At 39.8% G+C, this 25,573-nt stretch overlaps 1 protein-coding gene across 1 annotated transcript in view; it reads left to right on the top strand.

Moving 5' to 3' along the window:
- Nucleotides 1-25,573, top strand: part of MED14 (mediator complex subunit 14) — a 1,872,212-nt gene that overhangs the window by 1,836,262 nt on the left and 10,377 nt on the right. The window contains exon 27 of the mRNA XM_044071834.1: nucleotides 1,864-2,053. Coding sequence (XP_043927769.1) covers nucleotides 1,864-2,053 — 190 coding nt within the window. The remainder of the gene's footprint in view (nucleotides 1-1,863; nucleotides 2,054-25,573) is intronic.

Below are 25,573 nucleotides of genomic sequence, written 5' to 3'. Positions count from 1 at the left end.
CAGTTACGTTTCTACTTGGACAAAACCAAAGCTTTCATGAAAACTGAACAACTGTTTGTATCATATGCTGCAGGATCACAGGGAAAGGCTATTTCAAAGCAGGCCATTTCAAAGCGGCTAGGACACTGTATCCGTTTCTGCTACACACAACATGGAAAAACTGTGCCTAACAACATTAGGCCTCATTCTACCAGGGCGACAGCCACTTCAGTGGCCTTTCTTAGAGGAGTACCAACCAAGGATATTTTAGAAGCTGCAACTTGGAGTTCAGTGCACACCTCTACCAAGCATTACCACTTACCACTTACCTCTTTACTCCAAATCCAGAGCTGGCTTTGCCACTGCAGTTCTGCAGGGCCTCATAGCCACTCCAAATCCTTTATAGACCCAGCCACCCAACCACAGCTTTGGGAATCAACCCAAGTGTAATGACTGCAGCAGTGAAACACGATGAACGTAGTACAGTTTTGTACCTACCATAAATGTAGATGTTCGAGTGTATTCACTGCTGCAGTCCAGGTTACCCACCCTCCATCCCCACTTTCTTAGCTGGGACTTATCTATACCTTTCTATCCTATACAACCTATGTGGTGTATTTGCTTGTAGCTGAAGGTATTGTTTTTATTTTTTATGTATGTTTTATTAGCAATATATAGATATATATTGCCTACCTATTTGGGGGACACTTGGGGCAAGAAAAACTGAAGAAAATGGCGTCGGCTGCATCTTATATACCCCTGGCGCACTGACGTCAGGGAAGAAGCGACAGCAACCAACGCCAGACCAAGACTTTGGAACTCTGGCCAACTGCGGGACCGCCAGATGACAGGATAACCCAAGTGTAATGACTGCAGCAGTGAATACACTCGAACATCTACATTTATGGTAGGTACAAAACTGTACTTTCTCTTAGTAAATCTGGTCTACACTTTATCTGCTTCAAAACTGCTCAAAAGAAAGCATATGTATACAGTATACTGTTATTATGGGTTGTTTTCTCGTCGATCAACGTATATAAACCCATGTTACAGCTTAAAATGTAATGATTTAATAAAGATGTTTAAGAAGAGCAGTCTTACCCTTCACAAAGCAAGTGATCTGAAAATGGTTGGCCCATTGATTTTTGTTAGAATTGGTACATTAAAATAAATTTTATTTTGCCTCACTTCACAAAAGCAGCAGCTACTATTGCAGAATATTTTAGGAATGTTTTGACTTAAGACATTTTAGAGGCACAGCAGCTTTTACTCTTGTCCATACATTTAAAAGATATTATATATAAGCTATTAGATCAGTCTAGGGATAGAACAGGTTTATCACAGATGTGTTTCAGAGGATCCTGCAACTGTCCACCATCATGGGATACTTTTTCCTGCTTTGGGACACATGTTACAACTTACTGCTTCAGTGATTTCATATGTTCATAAGTTAGAACTAGGCTTACTGCCCTTATGAGCCATTTCAAGCCTAGGCAGTTACCCCATGTGAGAATCAAACTCTGCGCCTTGCATCTGTAAGGTAAACACCTTAACCATTATGCCATCCTCCCACCCTCCCAAGTTAGATATCACAGCTGCATTGGTCTTTACTGTGGAATAGGACAGACATGAAGAAAATGGATGACTCCATGCAGATTCTCTGGTTATGATATACGCAGATGGTATCTTCTCATAGACCTGCTGTAGTGCATACCTCATTTTTAAACTTAGACATATCAGCTGAACAAGAAAGGGCTGTAGCAACATTGCATTATCAGTGTCTTTTTAATGAGATGGTACCAGGAGTAAATAATAAATGTCATGTTCAAAACTGGGAAGTAGATGTAACCTCCAAATATATTTATCATATTCTTATCCCAACAGCTCCAATTGACTCAGAAGACTTCAGTCCCTCAGGAGCCCATAAGTATAATTGTCCCAATCATCTATGATATGTCATCAGGAACAACACAGCAAGCAGACATTCCACGACAGCAAAACTCTTCAGGTGCAGCTCCTCTTATGGTCAGCAACATTCTAAAGAGGTTCACGGAGCTGCATCCATCACGACCAGGTAAATAGAATTTGTGACGTGTCTTAGTTTTGACTTTTCAATTTTGGAATGTGTTAAGCAGAGAAACTGAGCATAGGTAGTAATCATTTTGATCTTTTCTGTTAATAAACACTGGCAAAAGGATGTGGAAAAGCAGAATCTTAGTACGTCAGGTAGTCAGAGTTTGACAGTAAAACCAGGTCATCAAATCACTAGCCTTTATGATATGGTTAGAGAGTCTGAAGGGGCGCATTCCATCTCTGAGAAGGTGGGAGTTCTGGAGAGTTATGGTGCTGTCGTCTGCGTGACTTCTGGTGATATTTCAGATAAAGATGCCACATTGTGAAGGACAGTGCTTGCATGCAGTCATTTTAAAGAACGATGTTAGCAAGCATTCTGTTCCAAGTTTTCATGTATTGCTAGGGGTGTAAAAGTACATTTCCTAATGATCCTTTGGGATTTTTGTAGCATATTGGAAGTGATGTTGCTTTTGATTTTATCAATGTAGTCCAATATTATGAAATTACATCTGTTTCCTCTAGCCATAGACATCCACAGAGCTTACTAAGCAAGCAGACAATGGAAGTAGGTTGTCAGGCCTTTCTTCGATGTCTCACACTTAATGCACATGCACCTGCAGATGGTTTAAATTTAGCAATCTGCCTGCTGCATGTCTTTGGGATGTAGGAGGAAACTGGAGTATCCTGAAAAAAACCTACATAAGCACAGGAGGACATGCAGACTCCACAGAAGACACCTCAACTGAGAACTGACCCTAGAGATCATCTGGTAGTTTCTTAATTTTTAGAACTGGTACGAAAATTGTTATGAATTATGTTAAATGGTAAATCATTCAATAATAAGGTAAGGTGAAACTGTGTAATCCAAGATAAATTCTCTTCCTTAATCATATAGTAAAAGTTTATGTGGAGCTTTAAGGTGTTTAATTTTATATTATACCTAATTCTAAGAAGAATCTGGCTATAAATTCCCAGTTTAAGATGTGCCACTTACAGGCCTTATCCTGATATATTACTATGACTGCTTTTAATCCTTCTACAATGAACTTCTAAACTCATCTAATTTAAATATCTTTATAATACATTATTGTAGTGTATTGTCTTTACTGACTAGTTTAAACCCGTCATTGATGTAGATACCACCAAGATCTATTACTCCACGTTATTCCCTTGAAAAATGGCTGTCAAAGTAGTATTAGAAGGCAGACCCTCAATATAAAGCTCATTCATCAGTATTGACAGTGAAGACAATTATATGCATTCATGGGTTAAGATTGTTTGCTGTGTAATGCTACTGTAATTATCTAAGTTTATTTAGCTGACTTCAGAGTAAGTAATGTACTATAGCATTGGGTAATGTCTTGTGTCATCTTTAATCAAGGCTATTTATGTTGGAGAAAATGCTTTTCTGATTTTGAAATAGATTGAACTAACTGCCTGGAGTGCAGTGATTAGATACTGAGCTTGGCTAGTGTGTGAGATGTAGACCTGTTGGACTGCTCATTATCATTACCGGGAAGCTGGATATTTTTCCGAAGAAGCACTAAAAGTAAAATTAAGTCAGGAAGGTGTGATGCTGAAATTGGCATATTACTGCTAGCACATATTTTCTTATAGTACTGCTGTTGAATGTATATATACCACTTGTATTAGTCATTGCTAATGACTAGTGCATGAGAATGAAGCTTCCCTTTTAACTTTTAAATTTTGTATACAACTGTTGTCTACATTTTGCATTGTCTCATTTTGGGACTACATTGAAGGAATATGTCATTAATAGCAATTAGGATAGGTCTCAACCCAAAAACAGTCTGAACCAGCAACACAACACTTCTTAAAGCAGATTTTATTTATTTATTTTTTTAATTTAACAGAGGTAGACCACTGGTCCGTCTTGACCACTTTCAGGCTAAGCCTAATGACAAAATATGTTAGTTGATTACAGCAAAGTGATGAGTTATACAAGTCAGGAGGCTGAGGAGGTAACAGAAGGGGTTACATATAGATTACATAAAAACTAGGCAGAATGCTCGTATGATTAAAAGCTTTTTTGTCCTTTTTTTTAAAAAGGAAAGGCTTGAGGCATCAAACTTGTGATCTGTCACCTTATTAGTTGAAGTATTTTTGTTTTGTCACTTCAGTCTGATAAAATCTGTTTAAGGGATGAAGTGTATTAAATTTTCTTTTTTATTTGAGCTTCTTGAAAATTTGTAATCATTTTAAGATGTTCATTTTGAACAGGTATTCCTTTTTTGTTCTAAGCAGTTTTACAACAGCAGTTTGAAATAAGTGACCTTAAATGCTCTCATTTCTTCTAAATAGTCTTCTAGTTGTTTCTTTCCAGACCTCTACTGAATTCCCACCTTATTACCTTCCTTTAATGAAGATAGTTGTGTCAGAGCCATAGCTAGCAATTCTGGTGCCGTATGACATTCCCCAATCTGGCAACCCCCTCAACTTTAAGCTGAGGAGCACAAAAAAAAGTAATAGATGCAAATAGTCTTTAGAAAAGGGTAGGAGCAAATTACATAGGAAGAATGGGAATTGTGGGAATAATACAGTACATGCAGAGGAGGAACGAGGTTGAAAAGAAGGCAGGATTTGAATGAGCTATGTAGTATTTGACTGACAGTGACTGGATAGATTGTAAGTGATGTATAATGTCTGCAACTACAATTATGTCAGTATGGTTTGTTTTCATTTATATAAGTGTATGACTGTCTATGTCATACGTGATAATTTAATAAAGATGTTTCTTGTTAAAAAAAAAAAAAAAAAAAAAAAAAAATGCAAACACAGCATTCGGTTCTGATTGCCAGTAATACTCTAAAGACATTATAGGCATCTGTCGCGTGCATCCCCTAAAACTCTGCTCCATGGACTGCTGCCCTCCTCACCTCACCCTAGCTAAACCTATAATTTGTGTTGTATGTTTATAATATAATTTCTTTCTTGACTTATCATTTTGCAGGATCCCAAACAATTATTCCATGCCCCAAAAATATCTAAAAATAGGTACCCAGGTCGCACAATATCACAAATATACCAAATCACACCACCAAAGATCCTGCAAGCTAGAGATACATCAGATTTTGAAAGGAGGACACTCCATTGCCTCACCTCCAGTCTCTCAGTACAGTACCTCTGAGGTCACACAGACTTGAAAGAAAGGGAAACTATTAAAAAAATCAGCTCTTCCATTTTCTCTTGAATTATGCAACCTCAGACAGTCCACTGCAGCACACTCAAGAAATCAAAGTTACTAAGATATCAGCAGTATGATAGTGTGATAGCATAAGTATAACAATTTATTGACAAACCAGCAGGTAACACTCCACTGGAAGACCCTGTTAAGCGTCTCTTTAACAGCTGAATTTGATTTTCAGAAGTCTGCAAAGAAGCAGATGTAGGAAAATGCAGTGGTGCAGCGGTAGCATTATTTCCTCACAGCAAGAGGTTCTCCAGTTCGATTCTCGGCTGGGGTGCATTCTGTGTGGAGTCTGCATGCCCTCCCTGCATTTGTGTGGGTTTCCTCTGGGTTCTCCGGTTTCCTCCCACGTTACAAAGACATGCGTCTGGAGAGTTTCTCCACTTGCCTCTGCTAAAAATTGTCTTTGTTACAAGTTGGACTTTTATTTATTTATTTTATTTATTTGCAGTTGGTTTACCAGGATAGTCCATTGGGCCAAAAGAACCCGTTTTCAATGGAGTCCTGGGGAGAAAAGCTCCAATACAGACAAAAACAGGTACATGCAAAAATTACAATAATACTTATACAGAGTAAAAGATAAAAACATTTAACACATTTAGGTTCAAAAATTCAAGAAGCATTCAAAACAATACAATCTGATGTGGATTAAATGTCAGGGGAAAGAGTAATGTTTTATGCATTCAAAGAAGTTGTATAGACTTGCATTACAGGGTAGGTATTCTGAGGGAACGTAAGCTTAGATAGGAAGAGTTATGTATCGTATATGGGAAGAAGAATGGGAAGAAGAATGGGATAACATAGAATTATGAGGGGAGGGAGCAAGAACAATCCCATTGGGATCTTAGGTATGAATGAAGAGATTTTTTGAACATGTACTGGTTAGAGGAGGTACGAATGGATGGTGGAAGTGAGTTCCAGAGACGAGCAAGATTAAAAGATAGTAGGTGTTTACCTGGGGGATGAGATGGTTTATGTACTTGTAGTAGGTTTTGATTGTTAGACCTTAAGACTCTGTTAGGTAGGTGCATTTTGAAGGCGGAAGACAGGGAGGGACAGAGAGAGGGGCTAAGGATGAGCTTGTAAGCGAAAGTCAGCTGTATATATATATGAGTTGATTCGGTAATTCGAGCCAGTTTAGTTTATGGAGAGAGGAACAGTGATGAGTAGTGGACCTATGGCTATTGGCGAATTTGGCAATTTTGTTATAGCAGGAGGAAAGCTGTTTTTTTAGAGAAGTCTGAAGATTGGTCCATAATGGAGCCCCATAGAGAAGAGAGGGGATGAGAAAAGAGGAAGCGAGTGTGATTTTGGAAGAACTTGTAAGGTATTGGTTCTGACGGTATAGCATACCTAGTTTTTGATGTTTTTTTTTAATGTTTAGTTGAAGATGTGAGTTGTAACTAAGCTGATTGTCAATTTGTACACCAAGTAGCTTAGTTTCGGACACTAGTTCAAGGGGTGAGTTATTTTGGCTGGTAATTGAGAATGAGTTCATGTCGAAGGAAGTGGATTTTGAGGGAGTAAATACCATAAGTTTTGTTTTGGAGGCATTGAGTGCTAAGTGATTTGATTTCATCCAATGTTCAGTAATTGAAAAAGCTTCCTGTGTAAGTTTTTGGAGCAGAGAGGGGGAGGTGGCAGAGCAGATGATGGTTGAATCATCTGCATATTGGATGATGTTTGCAAATGGGATAGATTTGTGATAATCATTGATAAATATATTAAAGAGGAGGGGACCAAGAATAGAACCTTGAGGAACTCCAGTAAGGGTACTAAGGAATGGGGAAGTGGCCTTTTTCCATATTACAGCTTGGTATCTATTTGATAGATAGCTGGAGAACCAGTTTATGGTAGAGGGAGAGAGGTTAAGTTCTGACAGTTTGGTTAAGAGCAAGTTATGTGAAATGGTGTCGAAGGCTTTGGAGAGGTCAAGTAGTAAGGTGGAGACAATGTGACCGGAATCGCGTGCTGTGTTAACAGTCTCCAGGTAGGACAACAGGGCTGTCATAGTGCTATGATTTGGCCTGAATCCATGTTGTGTAGGGGTTAGCAGGTTGTTGTCTAAGAGATGTGGCAGAAGTTGAAGGTGTATACACTTTTCTAGAAGTTTAGAAATGGGGGACAGAATAGCAATGGGACGAAAGTTACTGATGTTGCAATTGTTGCCTCCTTTATGTAGGGGGATTATGAATGCTTGCTTCCACAATTGGGGTACAATGCATTCATGGATGGAACGATTGATTAAGATGCTAATAGGATAAGCAATTGCATCTGCTGCTATACGTAGGAAGTAGGAGGGAATATTGTCAGGGCATTAGTACATGGCTTCAGTTTCTGAAGGAGTTTCTTTATAGTGGCAGTGGGTATAGGTTTTAGTGAAAATAGAGAAGGATGGAGAGAGGGAGAATTAGAGGGGAATAGAGGTGGAGGGGGAGTCTGAATGGTGGTTAAGGTGGAAGATAGGTGGGGTGAAATAGAATTGGGGATAGGGTTATTTGCAGTAGAGGGAAGGGGTGTCTTAGAAGGTGAGGTGGGGCCTGTAAAGGAGGAGGTGAGTTTGCTAATGGAGTCGATAACAAAGGAGTTGAACTGTGTAGCTAAATCCAAGTCTGGGATATTTGGGTCTGGGGTTGGGGTATGAGGTTTGCTAGGGTTAAGAAGGGTGGAGATCCCCTTCCAGAATCTCTGGGGGTTAGTTTTGTTATTGTTTTGGAGTGAGAAGAAGTATTGTTGTTTATCAGAGATAATTAGCTTTTTAACTTTATTTCTAAGGGTTTTATATGCAATATGTTGTTCTGGGGTCTTATTTCTCAGGTAGAGTCCCCAGGCTTTGTCTCTTAAGGCGCATAGCTGATAATGTGGTTTTGGTTAGCCATGGGGCAGATTTTATTTTTATTCTTTTTGTTCTTAGTAGGGCTTGGCAATCAAGTATTCCTAAGAAGGTGGAGTTAAAGTGGGCAACTGCTTCTTCTAAGGGCAGTGTCTTTAGATTGTTCCAATTGATTGCCTTTAGGGAATCTATGAAGATTGATGGGTTGAAGCTTTTGTTATTGCGGGTAGTGATGTAGTTGTGGGTGCAATAGGAGATGCAGGGGAGTCGGTGAGTGAAAGTAGGCAGATGATCACTAAGAGGGTCAGGTAGTGTACCGCTATCAGAAAAGTAATGGGGGTGTGACACTAGAATCCAGTCAAGGATGGTGCCACTGGAGGGGTCCTTTGATGGGTGGGTTATGGTGTTGATTAGTTGGGAAAAGTTATAAAGATTGATGTTAAGATGATTGGTTGGAGACTGGATGGAGGTCCAATTAATGTTTACATCTCCTAGGATTATGGTTTCATTGCTTATGTTATCAGAGAGCCAAGAGAGAATGTTTTCGAGTGTAGAAATATTATCCCTGGGGAATGTAGAGGGATGCTAGGCATATGTGTTTGTGCTTGTTAACTTGTAGGAGAGAAAGGAGTATTTCAGCATTATTAAATGTAGGAATAGGTTTGTCATATGGGGTGACTAGCAAGGAAGGCAGTATAGGAGAGCAACTCCACCGCCTTTCTTTTGGGTCCTGTCTTTTCTGATGATTGAATAGGTGGGTGGGGTTATTTCAGAATCTTTTATAGAGGGTTTTAACTATGTTTCTGAGATAGATAGAATGTCAGGTTTGTTATAGCTAAGCCATGCATGGGGGATTGGGACTTTATTCACTATACTTTGTGAGTTAATAGAAGTAAAGAATATAGGCTTGTGTGAGGAGGAAGATGAGGGGCCGGGGTTGGGATGGATATCACCAGATAAAAGACTGGTAATGAAATGAAGGATGGGGTTCAAAAGATAGTTGAGAGGGGTGAAACAATGATTTGTGTCTGCTGTGATGGCCAAGGGGTGTATAGTTACTAAGGGGATATAATTTTTCTGAGAGGTGAAAACTTTGAATGAGAAGGTGTAGAGCTGTGTTATTGGGTAAAGATGGGGGGAGATAGGAGTGTGTGATTGTGGCAGTGGGGAGTTCAGGTGGTTGGTTGAATGATAAGGTTGTGAAAGGTAAAGAGTATGTGGCTGGGTGAGGTGATAAAGATATGATAGTTTAATGGAGAGCAATAGAAGAATAAACACTTTCTCTGTAAACAAATGTTAAATAAATAAAAATTCTCCTTTTTAATCTGTGACTGAGCAGCTGATGGACCCATACCTTGTAGTGTAGTGTTACTGTATTTGAATAAAGTTAAGTGGTATTTTTTCATAAAAGTCACTGTTAATACTCTATGACTTATTCATGAGGTTGTTGATAGTTAGTAGAGCACACTTGACCATTGAATTGTACATGGTTAAGACTAAATACAGTATGCTGAAATGCCAATTTTTCAATAATCCCTTGAACTCGTTATTTGCTTACTGTATACTATTGTCTGCATTGACCACATTTTTAATACTATGCTTTGAAAATATACTTTCGACACATTTATCACTTCTCTGTTATAATCCGTGAACTTTATACTTCTGAAAACTTTGAATCTCAGTCAGCAAAGATACTGAAGAATATCCGTTTCCATATTACTCTACGATCTTCCCATAATGCAATAAAAAAATCCTTTGCATTATTATTGTTGTTGTGAAAAATATTACTTGTAGCACAGTTGTGAGCATTTTATTCTCTTGGTATATAATACCTGCCCAAAATAAAACACTACGTGCTCTTTTGTTTACACTTGACAATTCCTAGATAAGATTCTAGTATTCATGTCAGACTTTCTTAACTGATGTAGCATTGACAGTAGGCCTTTTATTCATCTAATGCCTTTAAATGGAATGTGTGCCTGTATTTCTTACTGTTCTGACCATTTCACCAAGTGCTTATATCGCATGGTCATTTTCAGTACATTTCTGAAGCTGTCAGTTTCCTTTCAGTGTTAGGCCACTATGGAATTTTAACATTAACTTCCAATTCATTTACAAGATTTTTTCCCTCCACTGGAACAAACCTGGTTTCTCCTCAACTTCCAGCACATCTACAAGAAATGTTCCTTTTTTCCCTCCATTGGACCAACCTGATTGCTCCAGTACCTTCATTCATTATCTTTCACTCCACTGGGAACAAGAGACAGGCATCTGCTAGGCTAGGTTAAGAGTCCTGCAGTCCATTCATTCCTGAGGATCCTTGTTGACCGGTTTGTTGTTCTCCAGGTGAGAGTTGAGTGCTGGAGAGCAGATTGACTTTCAGGTCTAGATGGCAGACCGTGTGTGCTCAGATGTTCTTCGTGTTTCACTGTTGCAGTCATCACATTTGAGTTATCTGCTTGCAGTAGCCCTCAGTCGGCCTGATTATCAAAGTCTTGGGTCCTGTGTCAGTTGCTGTCTCATATTCCGTGACGTCAGATGAATACACTCAAACATCTACATTTATGGTAAGTGTACACAACTGTACTTTGTGCCCCGTCCATGGAAAGTGCAATGGGTATTGCCACTGGGCTGTCCCTTACTTTTGTAAGGAGCATAAGCCAGCAGAACAGATTCTCCCCACTTATGGAGAGGCACTGTAGGCAGCTTCTTCAGTCTTCACTGGAAAATAGTGCTTTACATGCACCCCTCCCACTATAAGAAAGGCGAGCAGGTGTAAACTCTTCATTTCTCTTCCTGTCTCCCTGCCAGTTCCATTAGGTACCTGAGCTGCTACTTAAACTCATGTTGCCTGCATTATAGTTAGGACTTCATATGTGGTTTTGCAAGCAAATCTTCTTGCTGCTGTGGAAATACAGAAAACTGATATCTGCTCCATAGTTCTCTTCTGCAGTCACAATGACATTCTTTGCAACCATGGTGGTGCCCATTGTGCCATGATGGTGATGGTCATTTTCAGTTTGCAGGTTTTTCCACTCATAAATTTGGTCATGAAATTTCTCATATAGTAGGCAACTTTTTTTTTTCTCCTGAGTGTATAATTTTTAATTGTCGGCAAGAGTTCTGGACAGATAAACAACTGGTTTATTCTCTTGTAAAATAATTGCACCAGTTCCATTATGGCTTGCATCTGCTTGTAATGTGACTAACCTACTCACATCAGAATATTTCATTGTAGTTTGTGAGGGCTGTGAGGTAGGTAAATAACACGCACTCAGTATAGATAATGATTAACTTCCAAGAGGTTTTTATTTAGCTCAAATACATTAGAAGAAAAGTGTATTCAGCATTCTGTAGCTAGTACATTAGCATTTAAAGCTATGTAATTCATATACAGCATCTCCAATTTAGTCAAAATTTAAATAACATGTACAGATATCTGGAGATATATTATACATTCAATGAGGTAACGTGTATTGCATTACACTGATCATTTTTAAGTTAAGCTTAACTCTGTACTAAGCATGTTGTTGACTTTTTGCATCAGAGCAATACCTTTGCAAATTTCCAGCTTTATTATAATAAATGCAGTTTTTCGGGCCTTAGAATAAAGTTTAATTCTTGAGCAATTCATATATTTGTCTTGTTTCTTCAGTAGTCTTTGATGTCTGAAATATTTAACAGAATTGTTTTCTTTGGACAGCTTTTGGGGAATGTTCTTGCTGTAATTGTATCTTTTCTTGGAGATATGATTTAAAGATCTCTCTCTCTGCAACCCTTGACTGTCCGATTCCTTACATTGTCTTAGAAAAGCAATCCTCGCAGCTTTTGCTTCTGTGATTTCTCATAATATTTTTCACTGTTTGGATAGCTTTGTTCATCACAATAATTAATGTTTTAGTCTTCACTTTTATATTGCCCTGCTGAGCAGGAAGCCATTTATTGAACAGTCTTTTAAAGGTCTTCCTTTCGAAAGAGCTTTTGTTGTTGCCCTTCTACTGGTGCCAAGACATCAGTAGTATAAATGGTACATCTGCTGATGCTTTGTTCAGTGCTAACTTTCTGCTTAGTAGCAGTTACATCTCGTTAATGTATGCCATCTGTGGGATGGCCAATTTCAGTCTTCTGAGGACGGGATTTACTTTCATTTTTGTGTGATAATTGAAAACTATGAGTATCTGTTACAGATTCTAGTACAGAAGAAACTGTTCCTAAAGTTAATAGCTGTTTGACCTGTGGTAGAAAAATACCCTGTATAATCTCTCAAAGCAAATGTCTTTTTTGCATCAGAAAAGATGTGGACTCTTGTTCCACTGTGAGTCATTTACTCTGAAGGCAGTCCATTGCCACCAATGTTCTCTCCAGGAGTTCACCACCAAAAAAGGGTGCAAGCATAGTTCAGGACTGCTTTGGTATTTTTCAAGGCCTATGGGAGTCTGCCACCTAAAAAACATTCAGAAAAGAGGAAGAAGAGAAATGAACCCAAGGATATCATTGACAACCAAAGGTTTACACAGTCCTGAGACTCCATACTAAGAGAGAGATGCTTTCACAGCCCCAACTGCAGAATCCATTTTGGCCAAGGTCTCGTGTGTGTCTGCTCATCAGACATCCATGCCTTCAATATCTGGCCTGTCTTCCTGGACCAAAATCTCAATTGTTCCTTTGGCAGCTGGAGATTCCTCAATCACAAGGCCTACATTTTGATAACTGAAAGGGAAGGTAGGATCACTAGTATGTGTATGTGAGGAGGTCTTGTGGACCATATTGAGATCTCTACCACCCAAGTAAAACCCAAGATCGCAAAGGTGGCTCTTTGTGAGCAGAGGTGGCACAAGACTCAAAATCAAAGTAGATACAGCATTGCTTGCGCTTGCAAAGGCCAGGCAGTGCCTTAATCCACCCCCCACTTGGCCTTTGACTTCAGGTTCACTCATTAAGTTGGCTAAAATCTGAATGTTTTATCTGAAATGTAGGAGTTATGAACCAAACATGCATCAGTGTCAGGCGTTCCTTCCATAAATAGATGGTGGATACTACTAAAGTAGGATCTAACTGCTCAGATTCTGAGACTGTTGAGTTGTCATATTTGGACACATTTTCATCTGCCAAAAACTTATATTCATATAATGAAGACAACTTGTCCACTGCTTCTCCAGCAGAGGACTTCTGTTGTGGCGATGCTGTTCACAAAATAAAGGAAACCTTTTAGTGAACTTCTAACAAGTATTCAGAAGTCCAGCAAAGATATAGGGCCTTCATTGGTCTCCTTGAACCCAGACACCTACCCGTCCTTCCAGTACTAAAAAATGCATAACTGGAGGCTTCCAAGGAACCCTCTCCATTTCTTTTGAGTCAAGGATTCCTACAGATATCTGTATAGAAAGTCTTATCTGATCCAGATGTGGTGTCTCTGGATCCCAGCAACAGAGCAGTTTCATCTCCAGAAAGGAATCCCTTCCCAAATGATAGACCGTAGAGATCTGGAAAGATTTGTGGAAAAGGTGTACATGGCTTCTACCCTAGCGTTTAGGGCTTTAAACTGCCAGTTACACGTTCTTTTACAGATAAAGACTCCAAGGTGGAGGGGATCAAAGATAAAGACCCAAAGCTGGAGTTGCTGGATTTTTTTTAATCTTTCCTACCAGGTGAACAAGTAGTTCCGGAAGTGGTTAATGTGCTGTAGATGCATCATACACAGTAGCAGTCACAGGATCAGTCATGAGGTGACATGCATGATTAAGGACTACTGCCTTCCAGACAGTGTGAAGTCATGGATCCTTAATGCCTCGAAGAGTTCCTCTTCTGACTGCCTGCAGAGGAAGTATTTAAGAAGCTGAAAAGTACAGTTGTGTACACTTACCATAAATGTAGATGTTCGAGTGTATTCACTGTTGCAGTCATTACATTTGGGTAATCCTGCTGGCAGGTTGCCCTCGGTCGGCCTGAATTCCAAAGTCGTGGGTCCTGCGTCGGTTGCTGTCACCCCTTCCCTGACTTCAGGTCGTCAGGGGTATAAAAGATGCAGCCGATGCCATTTTCTTCAGTTTTTCTTGCCCCAGATGTCAGGTGCCCTCTAAAGGGTAGCTAAAATTTATATATATATATATATATATATATATATATATATATATATATATATATATATATATATATATATATATATATATATATATATATATATATATATATATATATATATATATATATATATATATATATATATATATATATATATATATATAGATATATATATATATATATATATATATATATATATATATATATATATATATATATATATATATATATATATATATAAATACAAAACATACATGCACCAGTATAAACTTTACCTTCATCTACAAGCAAATACACCACATAGGTTGTATAGATCAGAGAAGGAAAGATACGTTCCAGCAGAAATAAGGAGGATGGCGGGTGGGTAACCTGGACTGCAACAGTGAATACACTCGAACATCTACATTTATGGTAAGTGTACACAACTGTACTATGTTCGTGTTTCACTGTTGCAGTCATTTCATTTGGGTAGAGTCCCAAAGCTATGGTTGGGAGGCTGGAGCTAAACAGCATTAGGAGTGGCTATGAGGCCCTGCAGAACTGCATTGGCAAAGCCTGCCCTGGATTTAGAGTAAAGTGGCAGATGATAATGCTTTGTAAAGGTGTGCACTGAACTCCAAGTAGCAGCCTCTAAAATGTCTTTAGTTGCTACTCCCCTGAGAAAAGCTGCTGAAGTGGCCGCAGCTCTGGTTGAATGTGGCCTAACGCCCTTAGGCACTGGCTTGCCGTGCTGTGAATAGCAGAAACGAATGTAGTGGCCTATCCACTTTGAAATAGTCTGCTTGGAGATAGCCTTTCCTTGTGATCCTGCAGCATATGCCACTAGTAATTGCTCTGTCTTCCTGAAAACTTTAGTTTTGTCCAAATAGAATCTAAGCTGTCTGTGTACTTCCAAAGAATGGAGAATTCTCTCCCCCTTGTTCTGTGGATTTGGATAAAAAGTTGGCAAATTAATAGTTTGGTTAAGGACCACACTGGACACCACCTTAGGCATAAATGTTGGGCTTGTCCTGAAAGAGACCCTGTCTGGATAAAAAATGATAAAAGGTTCCACAGCCATGAGTGCCTGTAGCTCTGACACTCGTCTTGCAGAAGTTATTGCTAGGAGCAGAGCTGTTTTCCAAGATAAAAACTTTATATCAGCAGTAGCAGCTGGCTCAAATGGAGGTAGGGTGAGTTTTTCCAAGGCATAATTGAGGTCCTATGCAGGTATTGGCGATCTCCTTGGAGGCCTTAAATTTTTGGCTTCTCTGAGGTACTGCCTTAATAAAGGATGAGAAAAGATTGGTGGCTCTGTATTGTAGTGTGCCGAAATGGCAGAGGCATGGATTTTAATTGATGAAAAAGATAGCCCTTTGTCCAGCATCTCAGTTAAGTATTGCAAAATCTGAGGAATATTTGGTACAGCTGTATCAGTTCCTTGTGCCTGGTTCCAAGCACAAAATCTCTTCCATTTTCCAGCATAAGATTTCCTAGTACTAGGCCTTCTGGCTTCCAAAATGACATCCATCACAGCTTTACTGAGAGGCGTGCTTTGTATGGCTACATTATCCATCATGCTGCCAAGTTTAGAGTCCTGAGTTGGCTGTGCAGGGTCTGATTGTTTTGTTGGGACAGTAGATGAGGTATTTGAGGTAAGGTCCAGGCTGGGCATTGAGACACGTTCCTTAAGATCGGATACTAGTAGTGGTGGGGCCAGTCTGGGGCAATCATTATCATCTTTGGTTTCTCCTGTCTGACCTTTAGGAGTACCTTGGGGGGAGAGGTAGTGGAGGAAAGGCATATACTGATAGGTTTTTCCAGTTGAAAGATAAAGCATCCACTTTCCATGCTTGTCTGTGATAAGTCCTTGTGCAGAATCTTTTTATTTGGTAGTTGTGAGGGGAGGCAAATAGATCTATGTCCGGGCACCCCCATTTCCTTGTTATCATGCTGGAGACTTGTGGATCCAGTTGCCACTCCTGGGGATCCATGAGGTTTCTGCTTAGTTCGTCTGCCAGACTATTTTCCTTTCCTGGCAGGAATTGTGCCTGCAGATGAACGTGGTAAGTCAATGCTGTGTCCCACAAAGCCATGGCTAGTCTGCAAAGGGGGTAAGAATGTGTGCCCCCCTGCTTGTTTATATACCACATGACCGCGGTGTTGTCTGTCTTTATCAGTAGTTGTCCCGGATGAAGTAGGTCCTTGAAGGCTGTCAGGGCATTTTGAACAGCTAGCATCTCTTTTTTATTGATATGTAGATGCATTTGGTTTGTGAACCAGGAGCCCTGAATGCATCTTCCTGCCATGTGGGCCCCCCAGACATAATCTGATGCGTCCGTTGTTAGGTTCTGCCTGACTGGGGGTAATATGAATGGCTGTCCCTTGTTTTGGTGACAAGCCTTTGCCCACCATCGAAACTCCTGTTGCAGGCAGGGAATGAGAATAATCATTGTTTCCAGGCTGTGGTAATGTTGCGTCCAGACTCTTTTTAGGTACCATTGAAGTTTCCTCATATGCAGTCTTGCATATGGAATTAGTAGGATGCAGGATGCCATGAAGCCCAAAGCCTGCAGAATTTTTCTTGCAGATAACTGGGCCTTTGTTGCCATCATTTTGAAATAGGTAGTCAGTTGCCTTTGTCTGGCGTGAGATAAGCCATCTGGGCAGTTGTATTTAAGCTTGTACCCAGGAATATTATCTCTTGAGAGGGTACTAGTTTTGATTTCTTTTCGTTGAATGTGTACCCTAGACATGTTAGAAGTTTTTCACAAACGCCAGATGCTGTAGAAGAATGTCCTTGTTCTCTGCTTGAATTAGACAGTCGTCCAAGTAAGGATATATTTCTATTCCTCTTTGTCTGCAAAATGCAATTACTGGTGCCAGGCACTTTGTAAAGACCCTGGGCGCAGTAGATAAGCCAAATGGCAGTGCAGAGAATTGGTAATGCATTGAGCCAGCCGTGAATCTGAGGTATCTTCTGCATATTTGTCTGATAGGGACATGCAGGTATGCCTCTTTTAGGTCTAAAGTCACAAGCCAAGCGTTCTTGCCCAACATGGGCAGAAGCTGCTGCAAAGTCAACATCTTGAATTTTGGTATATCCAGGAATGTGTTCAGAATAAGTAGGTCCAGTATTGGCCTCCAGGCCTTATCCTTTCTGGGTACCAAGAACAGTCTTGAGTAAAATCCTTGTTCCTGCTGTTGCTCTGGTACTTGTTGAATGGCCCCCATGTCCATGTGGGATGAGACTTGTTTTTGTGCCTCTGCCCATTCATTTTTTGGCAGATCTGGCCAGCCATTTTCCTTTGGCAGGGTATGGAAATGGAACTTGTAGCCTTGTGACACGATATTTAGAACCCACTTGTCCTGGGTTATGATGTGCCAATTTTGAGAAAAAAGTGCTAATTTTCCCCCTAAGGGTGCTGCCAGGAGATAAGTGCTTGGTGCAGGCAGGGGGAAGTCATTGGGACTGTTTCCTGTATGGTTGAGATTTGTTTTCTGCAACTTTGGAGGTAGAGGCACCCCATTGCTTTGACCTGTATGAACCTTGCGCCTGGGATCTGCCTCTAGGGCTTCTGGGTCTGCCCCTTTGAGGTCTGTCTGACACAGGAAAGGACCAATTCTTTGTTGGCCAGTATCTACTAAACCTAGGTGGTTGTACTTGTAAAACATCTTTGACAGTTAGCATAGATTTAGCTTTGTCCTCCATTTTCTTTAACACCTTAACACAAAATAAAGTATCATGCTGTAAAGGTGCATCTAATAATTTAACTTTGACATGATCAGGCAGATTTTGTTCCTTTAACCAAGCATGCCTCCTAATTACAGAACCTGGAACTGTGACCCTGCAGGAGGCCTCCAAAGAATCAAAACCACATTGCAAAGTATGCTTTCCAACTTGTTCAGCTACATGCAGTAAATCCTGCATTTCCTTGTTTTCTGCACAGTCAGAGTTTAACAACATTTTCTGTTTAAGCAATGCCATGACATGTTGCTGATATTTGAGCATATGAAACTGACAGTTTAAGGCCCTTATAGCCAAGGTAGCAGATGTGTATACCTTTTTTCCCCATCTGTCCAGTGCCCTAGAATCCCTGTCAGAGGGGGTAGGGTTTTTTGCAACGGAAGCCTTAACTCCCTTGGGACCCTGTGAAATAGTTTCTGGGTCTGCAGCAGGGTTTTTAAAAAGGAATTTATGAGAGTCAGGAACCCTGTAATATCTGTCAGGCTTAACAGGAGCTGGAGGTAAGGAGTCAGGGGTAAGACTAGACTCCGAAAAAACATCATCTACAATGTCCAACACAGGTGGAATGGCTACTGGCCTGTGTTGAGGTAGTGAAAGGAAATCCCTGAGCTTCTTTTTAAATTCTGAAAAATCTTGGCTCTCCCAGTGGAAATGCTCCCTCATGGTATGCAAGGTTTCCCCAAAAGAATAGTCCTCAGGAGGAGAAGCTGAAGGAATAGATTCTTCAGTATCAGAATCCTCATAGGGGGGAAGTGAATATTCCTGATCAGAAGAGGAATCAGAAGAAATAGAAACCTGATATGAAGATTCATAGTCTGTCTCTTGCCTAGGCCTCTTATCAGGAGGGGGATGGGAACCCCTGATCAAGGTAATCAAGTCTTCGGCCATTTTCAGCATCTATTTTTTGGGCATGGAGGCCTGTCCATGTGGCTCTTGAGATTGTTTCTTTGTCTTTGAAGGTGCGTTAGTCTTTTCCTTTGAAGCTGAAGTTGGTTTAATGTATAGATGTTTAGGTCTGAATACACCATCAGAAGCCGGTGCCTGCTCAGCGGCTCCGGACCCATCTGAGGGAATAGTGTCTGGGGCTCCAATACCTTGAGTTTCCAGTGGCATAGCCGACTCCACGTGGGAGTCTGTAGCGGCTTGCGACTCTAAAGTAGTGGGTGTCAGGGGCTGTGAAAGCGCCTCACTGAGAACTGGCGACTGGCTTAAGAGAAGCTTCATCGGCGGTTTTGGGCCTCGGTTGTCTATCTTTTTCTTTGCGTTTTTTATGAACTCCGGTAGTCGGATGGCTATCCGACGACATTTTATAATTAAATCTGCGCCCAAAATAATTTAATGCAAAATCATACCGACGCTTAATAGTGCGTTGGTTAAATCTAGCACAAAACCGACAACTTGAAACGTCATGGTCAGGGCCTAGGCAAGGAATACAGTAAGAATGAAAGTCCTTATGAAGTATTTGCTTTCCACAAGAAATACAATTATTAACTTTTTCTGACATCGGTCTGGAGCAAGAAAAAAGTTTCCCCAACGGGGTACTTAACTTTAATGAAGACTTCGGATCTGAAACTCGAACACGAAAATCTCAGGAGTCTGCCGACCAGCACTTGCGAACTGCTTCTGCTTTGGGCAGCATACGGCAAGAAAGACTGAAGAAAATGGCGTCTGCTGCATCTTTTATACCCCTGAAGACCTGACGTCAGGGAAGGGGTGACAGCAACCGACGCAGGACCCAAGACTTTGGAATTCAGGCCGACTGAGGGCAACCTGCCAGCAGGATTACCCAAATGTAATGGCTGCAACAGTGAAACACGAAGAACATCAGAAAGGTAGAAGTACCCAGTCTGTTAGCATAAAGGTTTGAAAAAATATATGCCTTAGGTACAGTAGGAGCTTTCCAACCAGGATCTCACCCTCCAACCCCAGACAGAAACCCACCAGGTCTGGAAAATGGAGTAAAGGTAGGTAAAAGACTGGCAAACTAGATACAGAGAGAAGCCCAGGGGGCACTCAGGACCGAGGACCCCCCCAAGGAACAAACATGACTCAAATTGGCTGCCTCCTCTTACCTTAACCCCAACCCACTCTCCCCCCTTTTCCAACACCTGGAAGACGCTTGCCCAATTTTTTTAGAATTAGGCAGTTGCTCAAGACAGGTGAGTGCTAAATATTTTAAAAGAGGGATACAGCCAAGAGTTTCTATAAAGATCACATTTAAAAGTATTCCATCACTTTCCAGGGATCAAATTCAGTTAATACCTCACATGATCAAAGATGTGTCACACAGGGGGGTTTAGAAAGTGTGCTCTGAGTTGGGGGGGGGGGCGCACAGGGTTTCATTGCAGGTTATTCCTGGTCCCAAGAAATTAGAGTACTTTGATACCTGTCTTAGACTTTTCTCATCTAAACCAATTTATGAAAGTGCCAAAGGTTAGATGCTCACCTTGCAGAGACTGTTCCCCCTCATTATACAAGTAGCATTCATGGCAGCCCTTGTCTTAAAAAGGCATATGCCTTCACATTCCTACAAGCGAGAAACAGAAAATTACCAAAATGTGCAGGAAAGGGGGCACCATTATCAATTCAATGCCTTGCCCATTGTGCCCAGAGTATTCTCAAATGTATGGCTCTATTGACCACTTTCTGCAGGACAAAGGGCACTTGTATCTTTCCTTACATAGAAGATGATTGCTTTATTGTAGTAGGGTCTTACCAGATTACTTTGGATACCTTGAACTTCACCCTAAAATGTTTTGCAGAAGTGGAACTGATGGCAAACATTGAGAAATCCTCTGTCACCCTTCTCAAACAGTGACATTTCTGGGTATGACTGTAGACATGGTTTAGAGCAGGGCTTCCTACCAAAGGACATAAAACTAATGCTTTCAGAACATTTTCCCATCCAGTCACAAAAGGAAAAGATCACTGTGAGAGAGTACCTGAGGGTGCTACGGCACATGGCAGTAAGTTTTCTGATAGGGCTCTGGGCAAGCTTTTATATGAAAAAATGTCAGTGGTATTTAAGAAGCAGATGGAACCATCGCATTCATCCTTTGGAAGACTTGATTCCCCTGTTGCTATGTATCAGAAAATAAATTATGTGGTGGACCCAGTACTGTCTACTTGGTCAAAGGAATTTGTACTGTGACACTGACAAAATATGTCTCAGATGTAGCTTGGAGAGCATATGTGAATGGTCTCCAGGTCTAAGGGACTTTGCAGCACAGTATGAGGGGTGAGCACATCAACATCAAGGAAATTATGGACTTTATACAGGATCTCAAAGCATTTCTAAGAACCATGCAAGAGGTAACCCAACAAGTCCAAACAGACAACAATCCATTACCAGATTGGAGAGCAGAGGGCTGCAGGTGTAAATAATTAACCATAAGAGGTCTGAATATTGTCTGCAGAGTGAATTGTACAAGGTATTCAATTCCTGTAGTTTCAAATGTCATTTATTTTTCACTGAGCTGCTTGCCTATGTACCTTTACAAGATGATTACACCTTACCTTTTACCTTTAAAGATACGTAGGCATTGAAAAATAAATTCCGTTTGAAACTGTAGGAAGTAAATACATTACACCAGTAGTTGCCTCCCCAGCAGCTTTAGGACTTTAATGCAGTCAATGTAACAGTACAAGTGTTAGTTTATTTAAAGGTAGACGGTACACTTTTTTTTTTCAGTCTAAAAGTTTAATGTTTACTGCAAGTATGCAGTCTGTTTTTCACATCTGGGAGGGGAACAGATAAGAAAAGAACAGACAGTAAATAAATTAATGTTAGTGGGACCCCAGGCTGTAACATGAACTTTCACGTGGGTAACCTTAACCTTCATTTTAGATTAGATAGTGCCTATGGATACACCCATTGCTTTGGGGTAACCGCTCCTATCTGGAAGGATAATCTTAATTTTTTTTGAAAGTATACACTGTTGTGTGTGTGTATTCTACAGTAAAAGGGGGTGGGGTTCCAAAAAGCTATTCTTTTTTTGTTTTGAGTGTTTTCTTTAAAGCAAAAATTCTTAAAATTATGACATAGGCTGAAAATGAGATGAGAAGAAGCAACGTCATAAGAAATCGGCCTGCTAAAATATCAAAGTATGCATTCAGAAGAACTGCCATGTATAATTATTTGGAGTATTAGCTTTCTGCCATAATGGCTGCAATGGCCATATTATCATGGAATGTAAATGGCCCATATGGACAATAAGCAAGTTGTACAGATTTATATTAAAAAGTGTGGGGTGCAAAAAACAAATGTCCATAAGTTCATAGGAAAGTATTAGGCTAGCTGCCCTTGCAGACCATTTTAACACTTACCAGTTTTCCATTTTGTGGTCAAATTAACCTCTCCCATTTGGTTATATCTTGGTCCATAATTATATATTACCCCTAATAAAAATAACTGGGATCATAGCATGGGTAATTTGAGGGGACCCATGCATGGGATAAAGCATTTAGGAGTTGCCTCTTTCTATTAGTAGTACAAGGGAAAGTCCTGGGGTAAATTTTCTGTTTCCCATCCATAGAACCAAACTGCAGTTGAATGTGGACAGGGATGAACTTTGTTTTATGCTGCAGAGCAGCAGTATCCTCTACGATATATTATACCTGTAACTGCAAACTATTCTGTTGATGTTACAGAAGAGGTTTGTTTAGATCATTAGACTGAATATCTCTGATGCTGTTTGACTTGCCGATGTGCAGTAAATCCTTCAGTATTGGGTCAGAGAATCCCTGTTTGGAGAAAGTTGCAAGAGACATAGTTTGATATAAATGAGGATTGTGAATTTGATAAAGATAGGATTTCTGAGAGAATATTCTGCAAAATATCAGGACATGGGAAAAAGGGAGTAACAGTACTGATTGCTAGAGGGTCCCCAGTAGTGATAGAAAGGGGGCGGGTTATAATGATAGATTTCTGGTAAGAGGGTGTTATTGGCACAGAAACAAGATTACCCTGGCATGTATTATATTCCACCTAAAACTTTGATTATGGAGCTTGAGAGGATTTTGAGAGATGTACTATGTTTTCAGCTGGGAGTACTATATATGGGTAGGGACTGGAACCTGATTTGTAATGTTGAGAGGTATCAGGGGACAGTATAACAAAAAGATGGTAGATTCTGGAAAGATATATGAGAATGTTTGATATGGAAGATGTGAATTTAGTAGTAGGAACCCAGATAGAATTTGCATAATACTCCCAAGATACAGTAACTGGGATGGACTGGACTGAAATTTTACTTCACAGCTACATCCATATTTACTTGAAAGCTTTGGCATATAACTAATAACTTTCAGATCATGCATCATTACAAACTGGGATAAAGGTGCAGGATAATGAAGTAAAAATGAAACACTGGTACTTTCCTAATTTTTCTCTTAAAAAAAGGACAGGAGTTTAAAGATTGGGGAGTGGAAATCATTCAAGAGTTATTAGGAATGTAGAAATTTCTTCAGAAGAGATAGCTAGTGAGTGAAATAAAATCAAAATAGTACTGCAGAATAAGGAGAATTTCACAGTACAAGAAGAGAGCAACTGCAAAGTGCTAAAGGGCAGTAAGAGAGTATCGGCATGATATGCATGAATCTTTAAAGGTTGCTATTAAGCAGCTGTTTTTCTTTTAGCACAACTTAGACAACAGAAAGTATCAATGGTTGTTGCCAAACATAGGAAGCCTGTAGCAAGAAAATAACTAGAGAACCTATAGATGTATTAGCAGTATTTCAAAAATGTTATTAAAATCTTTATAAAGCAGAGGAATGTGGAAACCATGAAAAAGCACAAATTGAAATATTTCCGGAAGACTTAAGTTTGCCAAAGTTAGTCAGATGAGGCTCATCAATTAATAACCAAGCAGGCATAAGCTAAAATAGTGATGTTTAATCAGTTAACAGTGATTTTATCCAGGAACAGACATATTACTGTGAAAGTGTAGATGGTGGGAGGGAAGAAAGTGATAAAGATCTTCAAGGGTTTGTTTAACAATATTTTGAAGGTGTGTGTGTGTGTGTGTGGGGGGGGGGCTACCGGCATCCCAGAAGAAAGCAGTGGTAGTGGCTTTATTATCTAAAGACGGTAAAGAACATTCAGGCCCAGTTTCATATAGATCCATTTTAATTTTCAGTGATTCTAAAGTGTAAGTCTACACTAGCTAAGAGTATGGCAAGGGTGTTGACACAATGGATAGATAATGGACCAGTGTGGTTTTGTGGAGGGGAGGCAAACATCTGACAATTTTAATAAAGCTACAGTGGTCCAGAAGGAAGAGAAAGCACTGCTAGTGTTGCTGGGTCTTGATGCTGAGAAGGCATTCAACAGACTCCGCTTGAATTTTATGAGTAGGACAATGGTATCATTTGCATTCCTTGGTAGATCAGTAGGGTTAATAAAGCAAGATATATGAATGGTCAGAGGCAAGAATTAAGGTGGCAGGGTTCCTCTCCAGCAAGCTGTATTTTAATACAAGACTGATGAGGCGGGTAACCTCTTCCCCCTTTATTTGCTTTTTAGAACATTTTGATGGTGTGGAACATTGTGAGACCATTCTTTTCAGATTATAAAATAAATGAAGAGAAACAAAGGCTATAGTGACTAACATAATACCCACACATGAATTAGTTCAGCAGTACCCATATTTATAGAAGCATATTAAGATGAAGTGTTTTGCTATTTGGATTACAAAGGATTCCGTAATGACAGCCAAGGATCTGTGGGAAGAGACTAAAAAGATAATACAGAAATTGAGAAGTTGGAAGCTCATGATTATGCAGTAATATGTAAGCAGTGAAAATATTTTGGTCCATTTTGTTTTATACACAAGTTAGGCATATGTTTATCAACCAGAGAAGAATTTGTAGATCATAATTAATAGAGTTGATTGAATTTATTTGGTTGGGGAAAAGGCCAAGAGTTAAATCAGATACGTTGTTTTTCCTCATAGAACAAGGTAGATTAGTATTACCTGATTATAAGGGGTATGTTAGAGCTAAGCAGTTAAGGCTTATATACATAACACATGCAAAAGATTATAAATCAAAGGGGAAGTTGATGAAGATAAAATATGGGGAGTTTGAGAAGTAATGACAGAGAGGCTATTGGGTGCAGGTCCTTAGAAAATCACCACCAACATACGGAATATTGTATTCATAAAGTGGCAGAAAGTTTTCAAAGAGCTAAGCCAACATGGGAATGGGAAATAGAGACTAGGGATGACTGCAAGTATGGGTATAGAAAGTATCACGGGGGGGCTGGAATTTATTTGAAGAAAGTTAGTAAAGGATTCTAAGTATTGGGAGCAAATAACTGGAGAGTAAAGAGTGATACAGTGGGATGAGGCCAAGCAGAAGTCTAAACTACAGCTTAGAGACTGCCTTCTGTACCAGAAATTGATAAGAGTGTAAGCAATGAGAAAGATATAGAAGAGTACTACAGCTCTGGTACAGTTTTTAATGGAGTCAAAAACATAAGTTGCTATAAAAACTGCTGATTGGTAGGGCATGTAAAATATTTCACAACAACTATTTAAGAGTCAGTCAGAGGAGGTTAGAAAATATTGAGAAGAGAAAATGGAAAGGGACATTTTTATGGCTGCCAAGTATGAAACAAAGTCCTGAAGGTTTATGATTTTTGTTTAGAGGTGTTTGCATAGGTAAAAATAAA

The sequence above is a fragment of the Protopterus annectens genome, chromosome 5.part0 (genome assembly GCF_019279795.1).
Source record: "Protopterus annectens isolate FY-2018-M chromosome 5.part0, PAN1.0, whole genome shotgun sequence".
In the NCBI taxonomy this organism is placed as follows: domain Eukaryota; kingdom Metazoa; phylum Chordata; order Ceratodontiformes; family Protopteridae; genus Protopterus; species Protopterus annectens.
Note: the sequence above shows the minus strand (reverse complement) of the source record. Positions and strands in the feature narration are given on the sequence as shown.